This window comes from Erinaceus europaeus, chromosome X (assembly GCF_950295315.1).
Source record: "Erinaceus europaeus chromosome X, mEriEur2.1, whole genome shotgun sequence".
Classification (NCBI taxonomy): Eukaryota; Metazoa; Chordata; class Mammalia; order Eulipotyphla; family Erinaceidae; genus Erinaceus; species Erinaceus europaeus.
The window spans coordinates 112,808,295-112,827,400 of NC_080185.1; the positions used below are offsets into that span (position 1 = coordinate 112,808,295).

General features: G+C 41.7%; 2 protein-coding genes across 5 annotated transcripts in view; one reads left to right on the forward strand and one right to left on the reverse strand.

The window, feature by feature from the left end:
* EIF2S3 (eukaryotic translation initiation factor 2 subunit gamma) overlaps positions 1-4,775 on the reverse strand; it is a 53,802-nt gene extending 49,027 nt beyond the window's left edge. The window contains exon 1 of one of the 2 annotated variants that reach the window (XM_060182827.1): positions 4,646-4,775. The gene's annotated coding sequence lies outside the window, so the exon portion shown is untranslated. The remainder of the gene's footprint in view (positions 1-4,645) is intronic. The other variant, XM_007534078.3, reaches the window with a different exon arrangement.
* The window catches only part of KLHL15 (kelch like family member 15), a 36,023-nt gene continuing 21,393 nt past the window's right edge, over positions 4,477-19,106 (forward strand). The window contains exons 1-3 of one of the 3 annotated variants that reach the window (XM_060182825.1): positions 4,477-4,518; positions 5,112-5,315; positions 13,273-13,341. In XM_060182825.1, coding sequence (XP_060038808.1) covers positions 13,319-13,341 — 23 coding nt within the window. In that variant the 5' untranslated portion in view covers positions 4,477-4,518; positions 5,112-5,315; positions 13,273-13,318. Of the gene's footprint in view, positions 4,519-4,856; positions 5,316-13,272; positions 13,342-19,106 lie in introns of those variants that run through there. The other 2 variants (XM_060182826.1, XM_016192934.2) reach the window with 2 other exon arrangements.

The following is a 19,106-nucleotide window of genomic DNA, read 5'->3' on the forward strand; positions in this document are numbered from 1 at the left end:
CAGAGGCTTGAACCCAGATCCTTGTGCACTGTAATGTGTGCACTTAACCAGGTGTGCTACTGACTGGACCCCAGGCATCATTAATTCTCTAACCAAGCCGTGTAAGCATTAGCCAGAACTCCTCCTATATTCATGAAGATACTGAATTCCTATTAGTCAGGTAATACAAGAACTGATGTTATTTTATTTGGTTGTTTAAACAATGGTCTTGTGGTCTGGGGGGTGGTGCAATAAATAAAGTGCTAGGCTCTGAAGGATGAGGTCCAGAGTTCGATCCCTAGTAGTATATGTGACAGTTATGTCTTGTTTTCTTTCTTTCTTTAATAAAAAAATAAAATAATGAACAATGTTTGGTGTATTGCACCAAAGTAAAGGGCTGGGGGGGGGGGTCAGGTCCTGGTGCAAGATAGTGGAGGAGGACCTAGCACGTGGTGTAATTTGAGGAGCACAAGTAGACTCTGATAGACTGGATCACACAAAATGCCTTAAAAACACTGGACGAATATAGAGCACTTGGCAAAAACAGTTTTCCAGTGAAAAGAAAATTTAAAAGCAGCTTTATTCAGGTTTCCTGAAGGTGTTTCTTTGACTCCAAGAGGTCTAGTTCTACCAAGACTCTGACTTCTGAAAAGCCTCAATTTCTTCTTTTTTTTAAAATTTATTTCTTTATTGGGGAATTAATGTTTTACACTCAACAGTAAATACAATAGTTTTTACATGCATAACATTCCCCAGTTTCCCATTTAACAATACAACCCCCACTATGTCATTTATCATCCTTCATGGACCTGTATTCTCCCCACCCACCCACCCCAGAGTCTTTTACTCTGGTGCGATATGCCAATTCCATTTCAGGTTCTACTTGTGTTTTCGTTTCAAGCCTGGGTGGGTGGGAGGGGTGAGGAGAAGAGGTAGGTAGCATAATGGTTATGTCAAAGACTTTCATGCCTGAGCTCCCAAGTTCAATCCCCAGCACCACCATAAACCAGAGCTGAACAAGTGTTTTGGTCTCTCTCTCTCTCTTTGAATCTTTCTCTGTAACTTTTTCATTAACAAGAAAGAAATAACTGAAAAAGAGGGGAGATAAATAAAATAAAAAGGAAAAAAGGACGGGAGTAGGCAGAAACATAGTCTCCTCTGTTCTCAGAACTCTGAGTAGGAACTTCTGCCCAACTGCACCAACACTTAGTCTGAGCTTCTAGCTGGCCTTAGACAGACAACTGCTAAAGGTGGAATTTGTTAAAGGTAGGAGAGAAAAAAAAATCTGGTCCCAGAACTGTATGCCCTCTCTTTTATTTATTTATTAATTCTCTTATTTATTTATTTATTTTTGCCTCCAGGGTTATCGCTGGGGCTCTGTGCCCGCACTACAAATCCACTGCTCTGGAGGATGAATTTGAGAGGGGAATTGAGAATCTGAGAGAGAATTTGAGAGAACAGAGAAGGAAAGAGAAAGAGAGACACCTAAAGACCCCCCTGCAGGTGAGGGGCCAGGGGCTTGAACTGGGATCCTTGTGTGGGTCCTTGTGCTGTACTAAGTGTGCTTAACCCGGTGTGGCACACCCATCTCCCTCTTATTTATTTACTTATTTATTTATTTTTAACCAGAACACTGCTCAGCTCAGGCTTATAGTGGTGCTGGGCATTGAACCTGAGACCTTGGAGCTTCAGGAACCAGAGCCTTTGCATAACCATCAAGCTGTTTCCCCATCCCAGGACTGTATTCTCAAATACTTGAGGGTTAGCGCTAGGAAAAGACAGTCTCCATTTGCCCCAGGGAGTTTTACCATAGGGAAAGGATGCCTTCCAAGAATTTAGGCGCTTCTTTTACTTTCCAGTAATTGGTGAGAAAAATAATTTAAGGCGGTAATCACCTGGAGGCATTGGTTTATTTAAATAACGTGGCTTTACCTTTCCTTGCTGTTGAAGAAGCGAAATGCTTCTAATACAGTGGACTCTCCTTAAAACACAATTCTTTTTCATTAAGATACATTCATCCAGTTCACAAGACCACTCTTTATTCTGAATTGTGGTCTTCGTACTTTTGGGGTGCCAAAATGTCTGCTATATAATACTAACAGTAGACAATATATTTTTTTTCTTAGCTTAAAAAGGATTTATTGTAGGGGGTCGGGCGGTAGCGCAGCGGGTTAAGCTCATGTGGCACAAAGTGCAAGGACAGGCGTAAGAATCTCGGTTCGAGCCCCGGCTCCCCACCTGCAGGGGAGTCGCTTCACAGGCGGTGAAGCAGGTCTGCAGGTGTCTATCTTTCTCTCCTCCTCTCTGTCTTCCCCTCCTCTCTCCATTTCTCTCTGTCCTATCCAACAACGACGACATCAACAACAACAATATTAACTACAACAATAAAACAAGGGCAACCAAAGAGAATAAATAAATATTAAAAATATTTTATTCATTAATAAGAAAGATAGGAGAAAGAGAATGAACCAGACATCACTCTGGTACATGTGCTGCCGGGAACAGAACTCTGAACCTCATGCTCAAAAGTACAATCCTTTCTTTATCCACTGCACCACCTCCCAGACTACAGGAGTGGAAATTGAACCTGGAACCTCTGGGCCTCTACCCTGAAAATCGGGTGTTTAACTGCAGCACTAATTTCTTAGCCCAGAGTTAATCTTTCTTTCTTTCTCTCTCTCTCTCTCTCTGTCTTTTTCTTTCTTCTTTTTCCCCCAAGGGTGACAGGTATCACTGATGAAAGATAACTATGTGTGTGTGTTCTACATAATAAACATATAGAGTGGCAGCAAGTCTGCCCAGTTTTAGAAGCAGTTAAAATGTCAATAACAAAAAAAAAAAAATGTCAATAACATGATAAAAGAATATTTTGTCATATTGAGGGGTGAACTGATCATATAAGCAGCGGTTCATGACTGCACACATATGAGATAGGCAAAAAAGGCAGTTTAATTTCCACTTAAACCAAAACCAATCCAAACCAACCAACCAACCAACTAAACAAACAAAAACCCAAGCAAACAAACAAACAAAAAATAACGGTCTCTGGAGGGGTCAGGGTCACACTATGTAACAATTCAAATTACAGGTCTGGTACTATTTAAAACGAAAATTCAAGAATATATTTAATTGCATACCACTTTAAATTTCACCGTATGATTTTAACTTATTTTAGATACAGACATAGAAGCAGAGAGGTAGAGCGAGAGTGAAAGAGACCACAGCACTTAAGGTTCCTTCAATGTGGTGGGGGCCAGACTTGAACCTGGGTCCTGAACATGGCAACGCAGCACATTACCCCAAAGAGCTATTTCACTGGCCCTTAAACTTTTTTAAAAAGCTTATTTTATAGGAATAAAAAAGGAAAGCTCGTTTAAACCAGAACTTATTTCTCTTTTCCCAGAATATCAAGGTGATTCTCCCCTCCCCCCAAGAAGTAGTCTACTTTAGCAAAGCAGCATACTGTGTGCTATTCTGGCCTCTTAGAAAACATGACATGTTCAAGTTTGCTAGAGAGAGATAATGATTGCTTTCAGTCCCACAGCTCTCTGGAATTTCATCAAGGATACTGGTCTAGGGAGAGAAAATGGCGGCGGGGGTGGGTGGGTGGATGAGGGCGGCGGCGGCGAAATCCCTCAGTTTAGGATCAGAAAGGGGCAAAGCATGGTAAAATTTCAGGTTAACTATATAACTACTGGCCTCCAATAGTGCATTTCTATCATCGTCACTTTTCCCCACAAAGCGATTCCGAACCATACAGTTCCCGAAACAGTCCTGCAGTGCAGCCGTAAGTTCTGAAGTCAAGAAAACGTGCTTTTAAACGGCACTAGCTAGAATTCTATAGGCGATCTGTCAGAAACCAACCACCGCCCCCCAAGTCACTGCCCTCGGGATGTTTGTTCTCGCCATCCTATTCCACACAGCAACAGAACAGCGTTTCATATTCGGCATTTATGTACGCGCTGCAGAAAAATCGTTTTCTATGAATTTTTCCACCTCTGGGAAATGTATTTCTGAAACGCATAATTGTGCAATAAGTGGAACTATGACGCAATAGCGCCCTGCAAGTTGCTTTACAAACATGATGTCATTTGGCGCAGATGCAGACAATTCTATACCACAGGTACATATGGCTCCGCTCCCTCCACGTCGTCCCCGACTTCCCCACCCCCAGAGTGTTCAATATGTTAAATGAGATTTTCCGGGCTTTTTAACACTCCACTTGCGGAGGCTGGGCGCACCGCTAGGACTCCGGCCCCTCAGTTTATGCAGACAGAGGGGGAGCCTGGCGACTGACAAGCAGAGTCGTGCACTCCCAGCCCCGACGGCGACGCCGCAATGGCAGCAGCCCCCGCGCTTGCCTTTGCAGTGCCCCAGTGGGGCCCGCTGGCATGGCTGGCTGGCTGGGGACGTGGGGCCCCGCGGGCGTGGGGCAGCCCTGCCCCCACCTCGCTCCCACACCCGCCCCTGCCCCTCCGGCGCCGGAAGTGACGCGAGCCGGCTGAAAGATGGCGGCATTGGCGCTCGATCAGGGGGAAGGTAAACACCCTTCGGGTCCCGGGCGGTGCGCCGGCCCCCCCCCCTTGCAGCGCCAATTGGGGCCCAGGGCGCCCCCTGGGTCCGCGCACGCCAACTCCCGGCTTCCCCTCCTTTAGCCTCTCCCTACCCGCGTGGCAGGCTGGCGCGTAGCGACGACGCTGCACGGGGCCCCCCGCTGGTCAGCCCCGCCTCCCTGGGCGGGCCCCGGGCGGCTCCCGCGGCCCACAGGGGGCGCGCGGCCTGGAGCGGCCCCTGGCTCGTGGCCCCGCAGGCTCCGCCCCCAGCCCGCCCCTTTCCCGCCTTCCTCCACCCCCGGCGTGGGTGATCCTGAGGCTCGGCGCGCTTTGGGGCAGAAGCCCGGAGACGTCGTAGTCGACGCTTCGCCTGCCGGCGTTTCTGCTGCTGCCCGCGGCCCTTACCCCCCTCGCCCCTTCCCCCGCTCGTGGCCCCGCGTCTGCAGGCCTTCCCGCCGAGCCGCGCCAGGCGCTTCGAAGCTCCTGGCGTTTGCAAGGCCGGGCCCGGCCCCGACGCCGCGCCGCCTCTCGCCCTGCCCGACTGTCTCGCCTACTACTCAGCGCTGTCTTCTTTCCCAGGACTGCTGGTCAGGGGGCTGCAGGCGCGTGCTCTCGCCCCCCGCCGGAGCGACCCGGTCCTGCACGGGAGCGGTCCCTGGTAGAGGTTTGAGGAGCTTGTAGAGTGCCGTCCCGGCGCCCGCCCGATCGCCCACCGCCCGGCCTGCCGGTGCGCTTCTTCCTGATGCAGACTGCCGTCCACTAGAGGCTGGACAGACCCCCGAGGTGCGTAGCTTCCCCCTGCTCCCCGGCCTGTGGGCTCCCGGCTTCAGCTCGCGGCTCCTCTCGAGCCTTGGCTTCGGGCGCCCTTTCTGCACAGACCCGACTAACATTCGTTAGACGCTGGGATCTAATTTGTGCGCGTACTTTAATTGTTGGAAATTTCGCGCGCGCGCGCGCGCGCGCGCGCGCGTGTGTGTGTGTGTGTGTGTGTATGTGTGTGTGTGTGTATTTTTCAAGGAGCGAGCGAGAGGGGAAAAAAGGAAGAAGCCTAATTCAGCCATTTTTTGCAGCGCACAGCTGCAGGTACCATGATTATTATTCCCCCCCCCCCCCTTACTCGTTCCTTTCTTTTAAAAATGCTATTTATGCCTGAAATAAAACTTGGCGAAATGCGAGGACTCAAACGTGGATTCAGATGGTTGGGGGTTCAAATGGGTGACTGAAAAAAATCGCTTGCTGAGCCTCGCTTTCTTATCTATAAAATCTAGGCAGTAACAGCCACATCACAGGATAGTGAGGACTATATGAGGTCATATATGTGAAAATTATCTCTGGCTGGAAAGTGTTGGGAAAATGCAAGGCCATTTTTAAAGTAGCCTCTGCCAGAGTGGTTAAGGTTGTAGTGGCTAACTGTTGCTGACTATTTCTATATTATAAGTGTGAGCAATTAGTATGGAATTGTGAAGCTGTGCCGTGGATCGATCGACTAAGCTATGTAATAGTCACGTTGCTTGGCCTTCTTCCTACGAAATGCTAACTGCTTATTTAAATAACGGTATTCTTTAATTCAAATTTAACGTCACTCTAGTGCTTTGCTTTTCATTTTTCTAGGCCGCTTATGCTCTTTTTCCTACTCAGAATATTTGTTAAGCACCTCACATTTCTTTAGTCTTTCATTATATTCCACGTTTATATTTTCTTTTGCTAATAGTGATCTATTTGTAATGTAGAAAATGCCTTCTAAGCTATGTATTCTGATTTAACGCCTTTTTTTTCATATCTAGGGAGCGGAATGCCCGAATGCATCTTCTAACCTGAAATTTGTTTTGGAAGAGCTTATAAATGCATTTAAAATTTTTTTTTTTTGTAATTCTCGGTAGATTTAGGAATGTATAGAAAATTTTGGACACTCATTGTGATATTTGCGTAGTCTAACTCATTTTTATTTGTCACAACACTTAATAGGTGCTGAGGACCAGTTTTTCCAGTGGCAAAGGATGCTAATTTGCTCTTTTTTTGAGCAAGTTGGGGGGACTAATGGGACATTAAATATTTTTGGTTTGAAAATTAAAATTTTCAGTATTTATATATAGGTATAGCAGATCGTTCTTGGCACATCAAAAATGTAATATGGTTTGGCATTTACAATGATTCACAAACAGTGAAAAAGAAGCATTTTTTCACTATACTATTTTTAGCTAACAAATGGTTTTTGGAATTTTTTTTTCTGAAATATTTCTATGGGATTTATATTCCAATACCAATTGTCTTTCACAGTGTGGGTTTGGGTTTGGTAAAAAGGCAGCATAATGCGTGGCAGGCATGATTGGATTAGCAAGAGGAAAAGCCTGCTTTAATGTGCTAGCATTTACACATTGGATTTACTGCTTGTCCTGAAGACAAAATTTTGGCAAATCACTGCTTTATTGGAAATTTCAGGGTTTGACTTTCTCTCTGCCTTATTTTGGGTTTTCTGGGTTTACCATCTTGGAACTAGCCTAGCTTGGCTTCATGTGTTCATGAGGGACTCATACTAGGTTTAATGATCTATGTGTAAAACAGGCAGTGCACAATATAAAGGTGAATGGTAAGTTCATGTTCATTTATATTTTTCATTTTTCTCAGAATACATTAAATAGTAATTTAAAAAACACATCATGACAATTCATGAGAGACCTCCAAAGAACAGAGAAAACTTAATATTGTATTACCTTGATCACTTTTTCCCTTGGTTTTGATCAAGGAGGCGCCCGCATTTTCATTTTGCTGTGGGTCCCGAAAATTGTGTAGCTGCTCTGTAGTCTGGCTTGCTCTTTAAAGGCCCATTGCAAATGTTTGGAGAGTCAATAGCACCAACGGAGAGGAGAAAGAATCTTGAGTTTATAAGAGGTTGGATTAATTTATGAGCATAGATCGCCTCTTAACTGGAATATTGTAGTTCATGTGATTTTTTTTTTTTTAATTGAAAAGCAATGAAAGACAGTTGTTGGTGAAGCATTGTAGAATGGAGATTAAACTGTATAGGCTCAGAAGTCAGATATATGTACCCCCAAATACCACTTTGGGCAAGTTGCCTCATCTTCATGAGCTTTGATTTCTTTAAATCAGGGACAGTTCCAGGACTCAGAAGATTGTGAGGATTAAATTCATCCAAACATAATTTATTAAGCACTTACTAGGTGCCAAAATACAGTTCTTCTAGATTCCAGGGAGACGACAATCTGTAAAAGAAAACCAAAAAGCAAACAAACCGACAGCAAAAGAGCCTGGCTGTGTGGCAATGAGTAGCTCAGTGGTAGAGCAAACGCTTTGTATGATAAGTCACTGAGTTTGGGGGCCACCCCCCACAAAAAAAAAAAAGAAGAAAGCAAGAAAAAACCCAAGACAACAAAAGAGAAAACAGTTCATATTTCCATTTAACACGTCATGGAGGAAAACAAAGCAGGAAAGGAATGTGGGGACTATCTGGTTAAGGGGGCCAGTGGGATGGTTCTTATTTTAAAGAAGCAGCTTATAGTCAAGTACTGAAGGAAGCCACTCATTTGGGGGTATGAGAGTTCCAGGCAGAGGGAACAGCAAGTGCAAAGCGGGCTTAAGGTGAATGCGTGGCTGGTTTGCAGAAAAGAGTGGAGGCCAGTGTTTCTGGGGCAGGGTAAGCGAGGGGAGAGTAATAGATGATTATTGCCGTTTTAGGAATAGTTTAGAGGCTCTCCTGGCTCATCTTTGCCATGGGAGTATGTTGTACTCCTGCTAGTCCAAAAGGGGAAGACTTTTCTTTTCAGAATTAGAAATTTTAACTTGGAATAAACAAACTAGAAAAGGCAAGATAGGTCCTTCAAATGTTCTGTTTTTAATAATAAGACCTTTAAAGTTCCATCTGGCTGAATCATTGAACTAATAAGAATGGATAGAAAATTTATCCTTTGTCTCTGATAAGATCATTGAATTTAATGATTCTCTATCATAAGACTTGCAAGAAATCTGTTTGGGACCTTCTAGGAGATTTAGATTAGTGGTAAAAACTGCATTTGGCACATAGTAAGTGCTTCATAAATATTTGTTGGATGAATAAATTCAATCCATACAACCCTGAGTTCTGTAACCATCCCTGATTTAAAAATGAGGGAAAATCTAAAAGATTTAGATTAGGTTCTCCTTTTTTGTGGAGAATGAAAATGTTAACATGCTATTTGTGTTTTCATGTTAGGTTGTAAGTTGGAAGATTTGGGGTTTTATTCCCCAATAGAGCTTTTTTTCCTAGAATTCTCACTGGATCCAATCTCTAAAGGCTAGGGAAGCTGTTTTCCATGACATCACTCTTGGACTACTACTACTTGTAGTGAGGGATAAATAGAGGAGCATTAAATTAAAATCTTGTGATAAAAAAAAATCACTTTGAAGCAGGAGGTTTTTTTAAATTTTTTTTTACAGGGTTTCTTGTGTTATAGGATGACTGGATGCTAAGCATACCTGAAAAGTGAAGTAATTTAGATAATAGGTGCCAACTCGGAGGCTAGAGACTTAGAGCCTTCCTGAAAGCACAGCTAAATGGTCATTTGCAAGTGGCTTTGACTTAAAAAAATCTCTCGTATTATAAAAGTCCTCCAGTATTAAGCAAATTGAAGTTAACTTAGGTACTTTTCCCTCCCATACTGAGTTAAGGCATTTCAGTTTTGAGTAGTGTATGTATAGTAGCATATCTGAGGATAAAATGACGGCTAGTAGAGCTAATAAAGTTTGTTTTCAAATTTTCTTCCCTTTGAGATTGAGAATTTGGCTGCTTTTGTGAGGCTGCTGAATAAAAATTATTTACTTGATAGGTCACAGAAATTGTTAGAGAGTTTATGACTCAAATTAATTCTATTTCTGCCCATACTAAAAGCCTGGGCTTTTCTTTTTAGTATAAGAGTATGTATGGCATTTTTTTTTTTTTGCATTGGCATCAAATTTGGTAGGCTAGCAGTTTAAAAATGAAGGTAGTATGACATAATTTAAAATTTTTACTGAAGATAAGTTCATCAACTCCTGAGGATCCAGCTTTTTGTGTTGAATAATTGGGTTTCATACAAATTTCCAGTTACGGAGAGGAATGTGTTTAATTTTGGCTTGTTGCATAAATAATGGAGTTTAGTTAAATTTGAAATATGTTCTCTCTAATTGCCTAGAATTTTACTTTCAAATCAGAACAGCAGCCTTCCTTCTAACTGAAAAAGAAGCATTTAATTTCTTTGCCCCTCATCAGATTTCTTTCTATACTGGTCACTAGAGAGTTTGAACTGTTAGAAATTTCTGTGATATAAATAGCAGTAATAATAGTCTTCCAGGGCAGAGGTAGGAAGATGTTTTGTGTATGTGTGTTGTCATTTAGCTCTTAGCACTGAGTTGGTGGTACTTGAACCTTTTGGTCTCAGGATCTCATTCTAGCTGCTTAAAAATTGTTAGAAACCTCTAACAGTTTTTATGTGAGTCCTAGCTATTTATATTTAATAAAATTTTTAAATATTTATAATTATACAAAAAATTTTTTAATGAATGCGTTTTCAAAGCAATGAAAAGCTTGATGCAAAGAGTGGCATCATTTTACAATTATTTTGCAAATCTCAAATCTGGCTTAATTTTTAAAAAATGGACTTCCAAATTGACTTCTATATTCAGTCGTTTCAGATATTACACAAGTAGATTTTTGGTATATACTAAGAAAGTGAAAAAGATAAATCACATTTCAGTAATTATGAAAATGGTTTTGACTTTGCAGGTTCCCTTTAGGGCACTAGGACCCCAGGAGTTCTTGGACCCCACTTTGAGAATCATACTAATTGTATGCTTGCATTTTCATGCAGGTGGGATCGAACCCAAAACTATCTGAAATCATTCTTAGACATAGAAAATGTGAAACTTGCTTTTTTGTTTTTCTTTAGTAAACATTACATTTATGATGCAAGGCACACTGCTAAATATATTTTTTCCTGGTAGTACACGAATGCCTTGTCATTTAATCTTTCAAGTTGGTTCCCCTTTTGAAAAAGTCTTAATATTTTTAATTCTTATAGACTGAAGTATAGAATACAATGGCAGGAGGAGCAAGTAGTTTGCAAGTGAGGTGTGGGGTTGCCTCCAGCACCACACAAAATGACAGTGTGCAAAGTAGCCTACCTAAAATGATGTGGCACAAAATTGCGCGCCTAAAACTGCATTGTTCAAAATTGTGCGCCTAAAACTGCACGGTTGAAAATCGCGAGCCTAAAACAGCGTGGTTTAAAATCGCGGGCCTAAAACTGCACAGTGCAAAGTTGCGTGCCTAAAACAGCACGGTGCAAAGTTGCGCGCCTAAAAACAGCAGGGTGCAAAATGGCCCGCCTAAAGTAGCACAGTGCAAAGTTGCGCGCCTAAAATGGCGTGGTGCAAATTGCCCGCCTAAAACTGCACAGTGCAAACTTGCGCGCCTAAAAACAGCAGGGTGCAAAATGGCCCGCCTAAAGTAGCACAGTGCAAAGTTGCGCGCCTAAAATGGCGTGGTGCAAATTGCCCGCCTAAAACTGCACAGTGCAAACTTGCGCGCCTAAAAACAGCAGGGTGCAAAATGGCCCGCCTAAGGTAGCACAGTGCAAAGTTGCGCGCCTAAAATGGCGTGGTGCAAAATGGCCCGCCTAAAACTGCACAGTGCAAACTTGCGCGCCTAAAATGGCGTGGTGCAAAATTGCCCGCCTAAAACTGCGCGGTTCAAAAATGCGCGCCTAAAATGGCTTGATACAAAATCGCATGCGCAAAATGGCATCCTATAAAAAGGAGGGAGCCTGCATTTTGTTTTCCCTTCCCCTCCTTTCCTTTTCCCCTTTTCCCTCCATTTCTCCTTTCCTCATCCATAAAATACATTTTTTTTTCAGGTGAGACCTTTTTTTATTGGGGAATTAATGCTTTACATTCAACATTAAATACAATAGTTTGTACATGCATAAAAATAATCTTGTTTGTGTAGAACAATATGTACTAGGGGTTTGTAAACTATGAAATTGATGTACATTGAGCATTTTGTATGTCAGTAAATACTTTTGTCAAACCTCACTAATGGATTGCCCCCAGCCCTTTTTGATTGAGAGTTCTCACTTGAGTTTGGTTCAGTTTTGTAGGTATTGGTTGTTTGTTATTTTTAAATGTACTTATTGAGAGAGAGAGTGGGGGGGGGGAGCAGAGCGATTGCTCTGGCATGTGTGCTGCCGAATTGGAGGTTGATTAGGACCTCAGGCGTGCAAGTTCTGCACTCTATCCGTTGAGCCTCCTCCTCAACCGCATAACTATTTGTTTTTAATAGCACCTGGTTAAGCGTACATATTACTATGTGCAAGGACACAGGTTTTAGCCTCAGCTCCCCATCTGCAGAGGGGATACTTCATGAGTGGTGTAGCAGGTCTGCAGGTGTCTATTTTTCTGTATCCCCCCCTTTCATTTTCTATGTTATCCAATAAAACAGGAAAAAGAAAGAAAAATAGAAAGAAAGATGGCCACTGGGAGCAGTAGATTTATAGTGCAGGCACCGAGCCACAGGTGATAACCCTGGTGGCAATGAAAAAAATTGTTAAAAAAAAAAAAGATACTGGGAGTCGGGCTGTAGCGCAGCGGGTTAAGCGCAGATGGCGCAAAGCACAAGGACCGGCAAAAGGATCCCGGTTCGAACCCCGGCTCCCCACCTGCAGGGGAGTCGCTTCACAGGCGGTGAAGCAGGTCTTCAGGTGTCTATCTTTCTCTCCTCCTCTCTGTCTTCCCCTCCTCTCTCCATTTCTCTCTGTCTTATCCAACAACGACAACAACAATAATAACTACAACAATAAAAAACAAGGGCAACAAAAGGGAATAAATAAATAAAATAAATATTAAAAAAAAAGATAAAAAAGATACTGAATAGAACACAGAATTTATATGCATGAGCTCTCAGATATAACCCCAGTATCACATTAGCTAAAGGAAAAAATTACTTATATTGCTCTAATTTATTTAGATTTTTGTGTGTGTGTGTGATGCTATGTTTATTGCTAGGACTTAAGGCCTGTTGAATAATTCCACTGCTCCCTGTGGACTCCCGCTCGCTCTCCAAGATAGAGGGTGGAGGGTGAGAGACAGAAAGAGAGACATCAAGTTATTGCTCCTCTACTCATGAAACATTGCCTTAGTAGAGGTGCTTCCTCCTGTGTGGTTGTTGGGGCTTGAACGTTGGTCCTTGGTACATGTGAGTGTGGAGTTTACCCGGTGAGCTAAGTTGCCTAATTAGATAGTTCTTATGCATGTGTATATAGTTTGGGTTCCTTTTCCTATTTATTAGTTTATATGTGTATTTTATGTCTTATTTTAAACTTAAGCTTCACTTATTTTTCTTTGTAGCTTCATGACATGGATTGTGAATAAGGTTTTGTTTCATGTGTTCATGTGTAATTTTGGTCTAATGATAGCTTAAACATTGATATTACAGATCACTGCTGGCCAATAAATATATATGTAATTGAAAACTTTGGGGGCATATTATATAATGAAATTGTATGCATATGTCAATGATTGCACTGTAAAGCCTTTAATACAATTTTTTATAACCACAGTTTTTTTAGTGTACAAACAGGTGAGACCAATTTTAATGTTTTATCTAGTCTAATATAGTCAAATATTTTAATATGTAATAACTATATGTAATGAGATATTTTACCTTTTTTGGTTGTGAATTTTCAAAATCTGTTGTTCATTTTATACTTAACAGCACATCTCAATTTAAACTAGCTACATTTCAAGTGCTCGATAACTCCATGGCCAATTACTTCCAACACAGGTATGGAAAGTAGATGTACTTCAATATTGAATATACAAACTTACACACTCACTATACTTCCATACTGAATATCACAGATATGGAGAGTCGCTAGTTTGGTTAAGGCAGAAAAGCAAGAAAATTGTGCTTGTGTGATTGGGGGGGCGGGAAGGAAAACAATGCCTTTGCAAAAAAAATTTTTTTTTCTTTCTTTCTTGGGTAGAGACAGAAAAAGAGAGAATTGAGAGGAAAGGGGAAGATAGGAGAGAGAAAGAGACACCTGTAGCACTGCTTCATCACTTGTGAAGTTTCTCCCATGCAGGTGGGTACCCTGGGACTTGAACCAGGGTCCTAGCCTATGGTAAGGTGTGCAATCTGCAAGGTGCACCACTGCCTGGTCCCCTGAAGTTTCATTTTTAAAAAAGATTTATTGATGAATGAGAGTCAGAGGGAGAGAACTGGACCATTACTCTGGTATATACAATAAAAATCTGACACTCTAGCCACTGCAACACCTCCTAGGTTGTAAAGACTTATTTTTTTTAAAGATTTTATTTATTTATTTATTAGTGAGAAAGATAGGCAGAAATAAGGAAAGAACCAGACATCACTGGTACATGTGCTGCTGGGGATTGAACTCAGGACCTCATGCTTGAGAGTCCATGCTTTATCCACTGTGCCACATCCCAGATTACTTATTTATTTAACTTACTTATTTCATCAGAGCACTGTTTAGCTCTGGCTTATGGTAGTGCTGGGGATTGAACCTGGAACCTTTAGTGCCTTAGGCATGAAAGTCTTTTTGCATAACCACTATGCTGTCTCCTTAGCTCTCATTTAAAAAAAAAATATATATATATGTATATATATATATGTATCTATATATCTGTTACATGTGAGTGGGACAGGGACAAGCTAGAGCCACACTCCAGGGCATGTGGCACCAGGGATCCCACTGTGAACCGTAGGTATATAAGAATGCTCTACTGGTTGAACTATTTTCTCCGTCAAGAGGTTTCTTTTTCTTTTTTTTTTTCTTTTGCCTCCAGGGTTATTGCTGGGGCTCAGTGCCTGCACTATGAATCCACTGCTCCTGGAGGCCATTTTCCCCCCTTTTGTTGCCCTTGTTGATGAGGTTTCGTTTTTAAAAGTTATTTAAAAAATTTTTTTTTCATTATCTTTATTTATTGGATAGAGACAGCCCGAAATCGAGAGGGAAGGGGGTGATAGAGAGGGAGGGAGATAGAGAGACACTTGCAACACTGCTTCACCACTTGTGAAGCTTTCCCCCTGCAGGTGGGGATGGGGACTTGAACCTGGGTCCTTGCGCTTTGTAACATGTGCGCTCAACCAGGCGCGCCACCACTCAGCCCCTTTTAAAAGTCTGTTTTTATGAGAGAGAGACAGACACACAGACAGACCAGAGCTTTGCTCCAGTATGTGCAGTGCCAAGGACTGAACTGGGGGCCTCCCACATGCAAATTCTGTTGCTCGCCCTATTGAACACTTGGAAGTTAAAAAAAAATTAAAAAAAAAATTTTTTTTTTACAACCACTATATCTTGATGGGATAAACCATAAAGGATGGTATAGGGTCTGTAAAGAAGTGTTAGCCAGGAGTTGGATAAAGGGGGCCATCAAGCAATTTACATTTCAATACAGTGATGATGGTCATTGGAAACTGAGGTTAGGATGTTAACTGGATTTCTGAACTTCACACAGTGGTAAGTACTATAAGCACTCTGCTTTGAAAGATTTTGTTCTTTTTAACCACATTTTGTATTTTTTTGCGAGTCAGATTCTAGTCTTAATTCTGCTTGACTTTTTAACGTTTTGTTTAGGTATTCCCTGTCCCCAAGTTCGTTAATGAGAAAGAGACAGAGGAAGAGAGAACCGGCACATCACTGAGGCACATCACTGAGGCACACACATGCCAGATCGAACTCAGTACCTTGTGCTTGACAGTCCAGTGCTTTTTATCTGTTGTGCCACCTCCCGAGTTGCTTAACTGTTTTTTTTTTAATTGGGGAATTAATGTTTTACATTCAACAGTAAGTACAATAGTTTGTACATGCATAACATTCCCCAGTTTCCCATATATCGATACAACCCCCACTAGGTCCTCTGAATCCTTCTTGGAGCTGTAATCTCCCCACCCACCCACCTCAGAGTCTTTTACTTTGGTGGCTTAACTCTGTTTTTAACTAGTTGTATGACCTCAGAGAAAAAGTTCACCTATGGACTTTAGTTCCCCCATCTATTAAATTAGAGTTGGCATTGGTCCTGAGAGAACTTGGCCCTTTACTGAGGAGAAGGTGGGCTATTTTAGTTTGAATTTTGAGAGAAGAGTTTTTTTAATTCTTTTTTTTTTTTTTTTTAAATCAGAGCACTGCTCAGCTCTCTGGTACGGGGGACTAAACCAGGGATTTTGGATCCTCAGGCATGAGAGTCTCTTTGCGTAACCATTATGCTATCTACCCCTGCTCTTGGAGAAAAGTTTCTTCAGAGCTAACTGAAAGGAAAAGGATCAAGCTTATATTTGTTCTAGTAGCTACCATTGCTATTCTAAGTGCCTTACATGTATTAACATATTTCTTACAGCAACCTGTAAGGTAGGTTGGATTAATACTAGTTTTTACAGATAAGCATGTTAGCTCGAACAAAGAAAGACTAAGGGGGCCGTGTGGTGGCACGCCTGGTTGAGCACACATGTTACAGTACACAGGTACCTAGGTTCAAGCCTCTGGTCCCCACCTGCATGGGGAAAGCTTCATGAGTGGTAAAGCAGGTCTGCAGGTGTCTCTCTGTCTCTCTCCCTTTCAATCTCCCCCTCTCCTCTCAATTTCTGACTGTCTCTGTCCACTAAGTAAAGGTAATAAAAAACAATTAAAAAATAAAATAGACCTTTTTAAAATTTTTATTTTTTATAAAGATTTTATTTATTTATGAGAAAGATAGGAAGAGAAAGAACCAGACATCACTCTGGCACATGTGCTGCCGGGGATCAAACTCAGGACCTCATGTTTGAGAGTCCAAAGCTTTTTCACTGCAACACCTCCCGCACCACAAATTTTAATTTTTTTAAAAAGCGATAAATGTGGAGAAAGAGGCATCTAGACTGCTTCTTTATAAAATGATAAATACATATGAAAACTGATTAGGGAAAAGTAGAATTATGATTTTTTTATTTTTTATAAACTTTTTTTATTGTTGTAATTATTGTTTTTATTGATGTCATCATTGTTGGATAGGACAGAGAGAAATGGAGAGAGGAGGAGAAGAGAGAGGGGAAGAGAAAGACAGACACCTGCAGACCTGCTTCACTGCCTGTGAAGCGACTCCCCTGCAGGTGGGGAGCCGGGGGCTCGAACCGGGATCTTTACGCCGGTCCTTGTGCTTTGCACCACCTGCGTTTAACCCACTATGCTACCGCCCGGCTCCCGATTTATTTTATTTTGCCACCAAAGTTATCACTGGGGTTTGGTGCTTGTTAATGACTCTACTGAGAGAAAGCGACCCAGGGCTCGAATCCTAGTCCTCAGAAGTGTGTGCTCTACCAAGTGTGCCACCGCCCAACACCAAATTATAATTTATAAAAACAACTTTTAGATGTTACAAGGCACCCAGAAATGGTGTCTCATAGACAGTTGAGTATATACAGGACATGTGGACAGAGATCATTAAGGTGTTGGCAAAGGTGGGTAGTGAAAACTATGGGCTTACACGAGGTCATCCAGTGAGATACAGTGTTCAGAAGCAAGAATTGAAGGGAACACTGATGTTTAAAGATTAACTCCAGAAAAATGAACACAGGAAGGAGACTGAGCAACAAACAACTCAGGAATAGGAAGAGAATCAGGATTGTTGGGAAAGCCCTATAGCAGAAGGAGGCTGTAAAGAACTAGGATGTCATTGCTGAATTTGACAATTAGGGAATTTTTAAAATCAACATTAAAAAATGATCACATACTTTTATTGCAGATAGGTTAGGAAACAGATTAGTGTAAAAAGTACTTGATATTCTGCTATCCCAAGATAGCTATTTTCAACATTTGGGGGGGTATTTTTTTTTTAATTTATTTCTTTATTGGGGAATTAATGTTTTATATTCAACAGTAAATACAATAGTTTGTACATGCATAACATTCCCCAGTTTCCCATTTAACAATACAACCCCCACTATGTCATTTATCATCCTTCATGGACCTGTATTCTCCCCATCCAGGGGGGAGGTATTTTGATATGTTTACTCTTTAGACTTAATATTTGTTGACTGAGTTTTTTTGTTTTTTTTTTGAGATGACTTCAGACTGAACAAATGGGTTAATATGTCAAGAAGTTAAATGTAAGGTGTCATAAATAACACACTGACAAAACAGTAGTAAAATCTAGTGATGGTCTACGTATGAGTGGACAGTGGTACCTTTAACTAATGTCCATAAAAGCTGCCTTTTGACTTTTAGCAACAAAGGGCCCAGCCAAATCCAGAGAACTGAGGGGATCTCTAAAAGGCACACATGTCCACACTTAACGTAGTGTCTGGAACATACAGGTGCTGCCTTTTTGTGTAAATAAGGCAGGGCTTATGGAGGGCTTGTGGTCCATCTACTCCCAACTAGGAGAAGGAAAGACTTTGGGAGACAAGGTCCTAGTGCTGTCACCAGCAGGATTCAGAGTTCTGAGTACTGGCAGCCACCTTTACTGATTGCCTAGAAGTCTGCATGGTTTTTAGATAGTGTTTCAGCAAATAACTCAGACATGGCTCCAAGTCATGAGGTGTTCTACACAATGTTGTAAACCGATCATAATGCAGTTTTTTGTGCCTGAGGCACCAGAGATCCCAGGGTCAAACCCCTGTACCACCATAAGCCAGAGTTGAATAGTGCTCTGGCTAAAAAAAAAAAAAAAAGTGTTCTTTGATGTAATTGTATTTCCAATATTCCTGTTCATGTAAGATTTCAATAAAACTCAATCTATTTTAAAAAAGAAAAAAAAAGGTTAAAATATACCAGAGCTGTTTATCTTTTGCCCTTAATTTGGAAACTTTTCTTTTTTTTTTTTTTAATTTGCCTGGCCTTTGTACCTGTATGATTTCACTGCTGCGGGTAGACTCTTTCCTTTTAATTTCAGGCAGAGACACATCCCAGCACCATTCCAGCAAATGCTGTGAATGGTGTTCCCATGTAGTACTGGGGCTTGACCTGGGTCCTAACACATTGTAGAGTATGTACTCTAGTGGGTGACCTAGTTCTTGGCTCTTAGAAACATCTTTCATTGTACATTACATGGCAGTGACACAACTGTTTGAAGGCAAAAGGACCAGTCAGCATAGTTTAGATTTAGCACAGCAGATGTGGAAGACAGGCAAAGGGGTAAGGAAAATGAAGCCTTGGCAACAGTGATTTTTCTCATACCAGAAGGTATAGGACAAGTACAAAGGTAAAGTTTGTAGAGGATAAATCAAGTTAAAAGAGAAGGGTAAGCCAGAGAGTAGGAAGTTGACAGTTAAGGTTTCAGATGAATGTGGCTTGGGAGGTGGCTCCAGCATTAGTCTTAATTAAAACCATGCGATCCCGAGTTTGTTTCCTAACAGTGTATGTGCCAGAGTGATAGTCTTTCTCCTGTTCCCCCCCCCCCCATTGATACAAATCTTTTCTAAAAAGATGTTAAATGTGGCCCAGTTCTGGATTGTGGCAAGATTCCATGGGGCTGGAAATAGGGTTTTGAAATGGAGGAGTGGTTTGCCAGAGGGCAATTGGTCAGGGAGCTTTGATTTTTGTTTTTAAA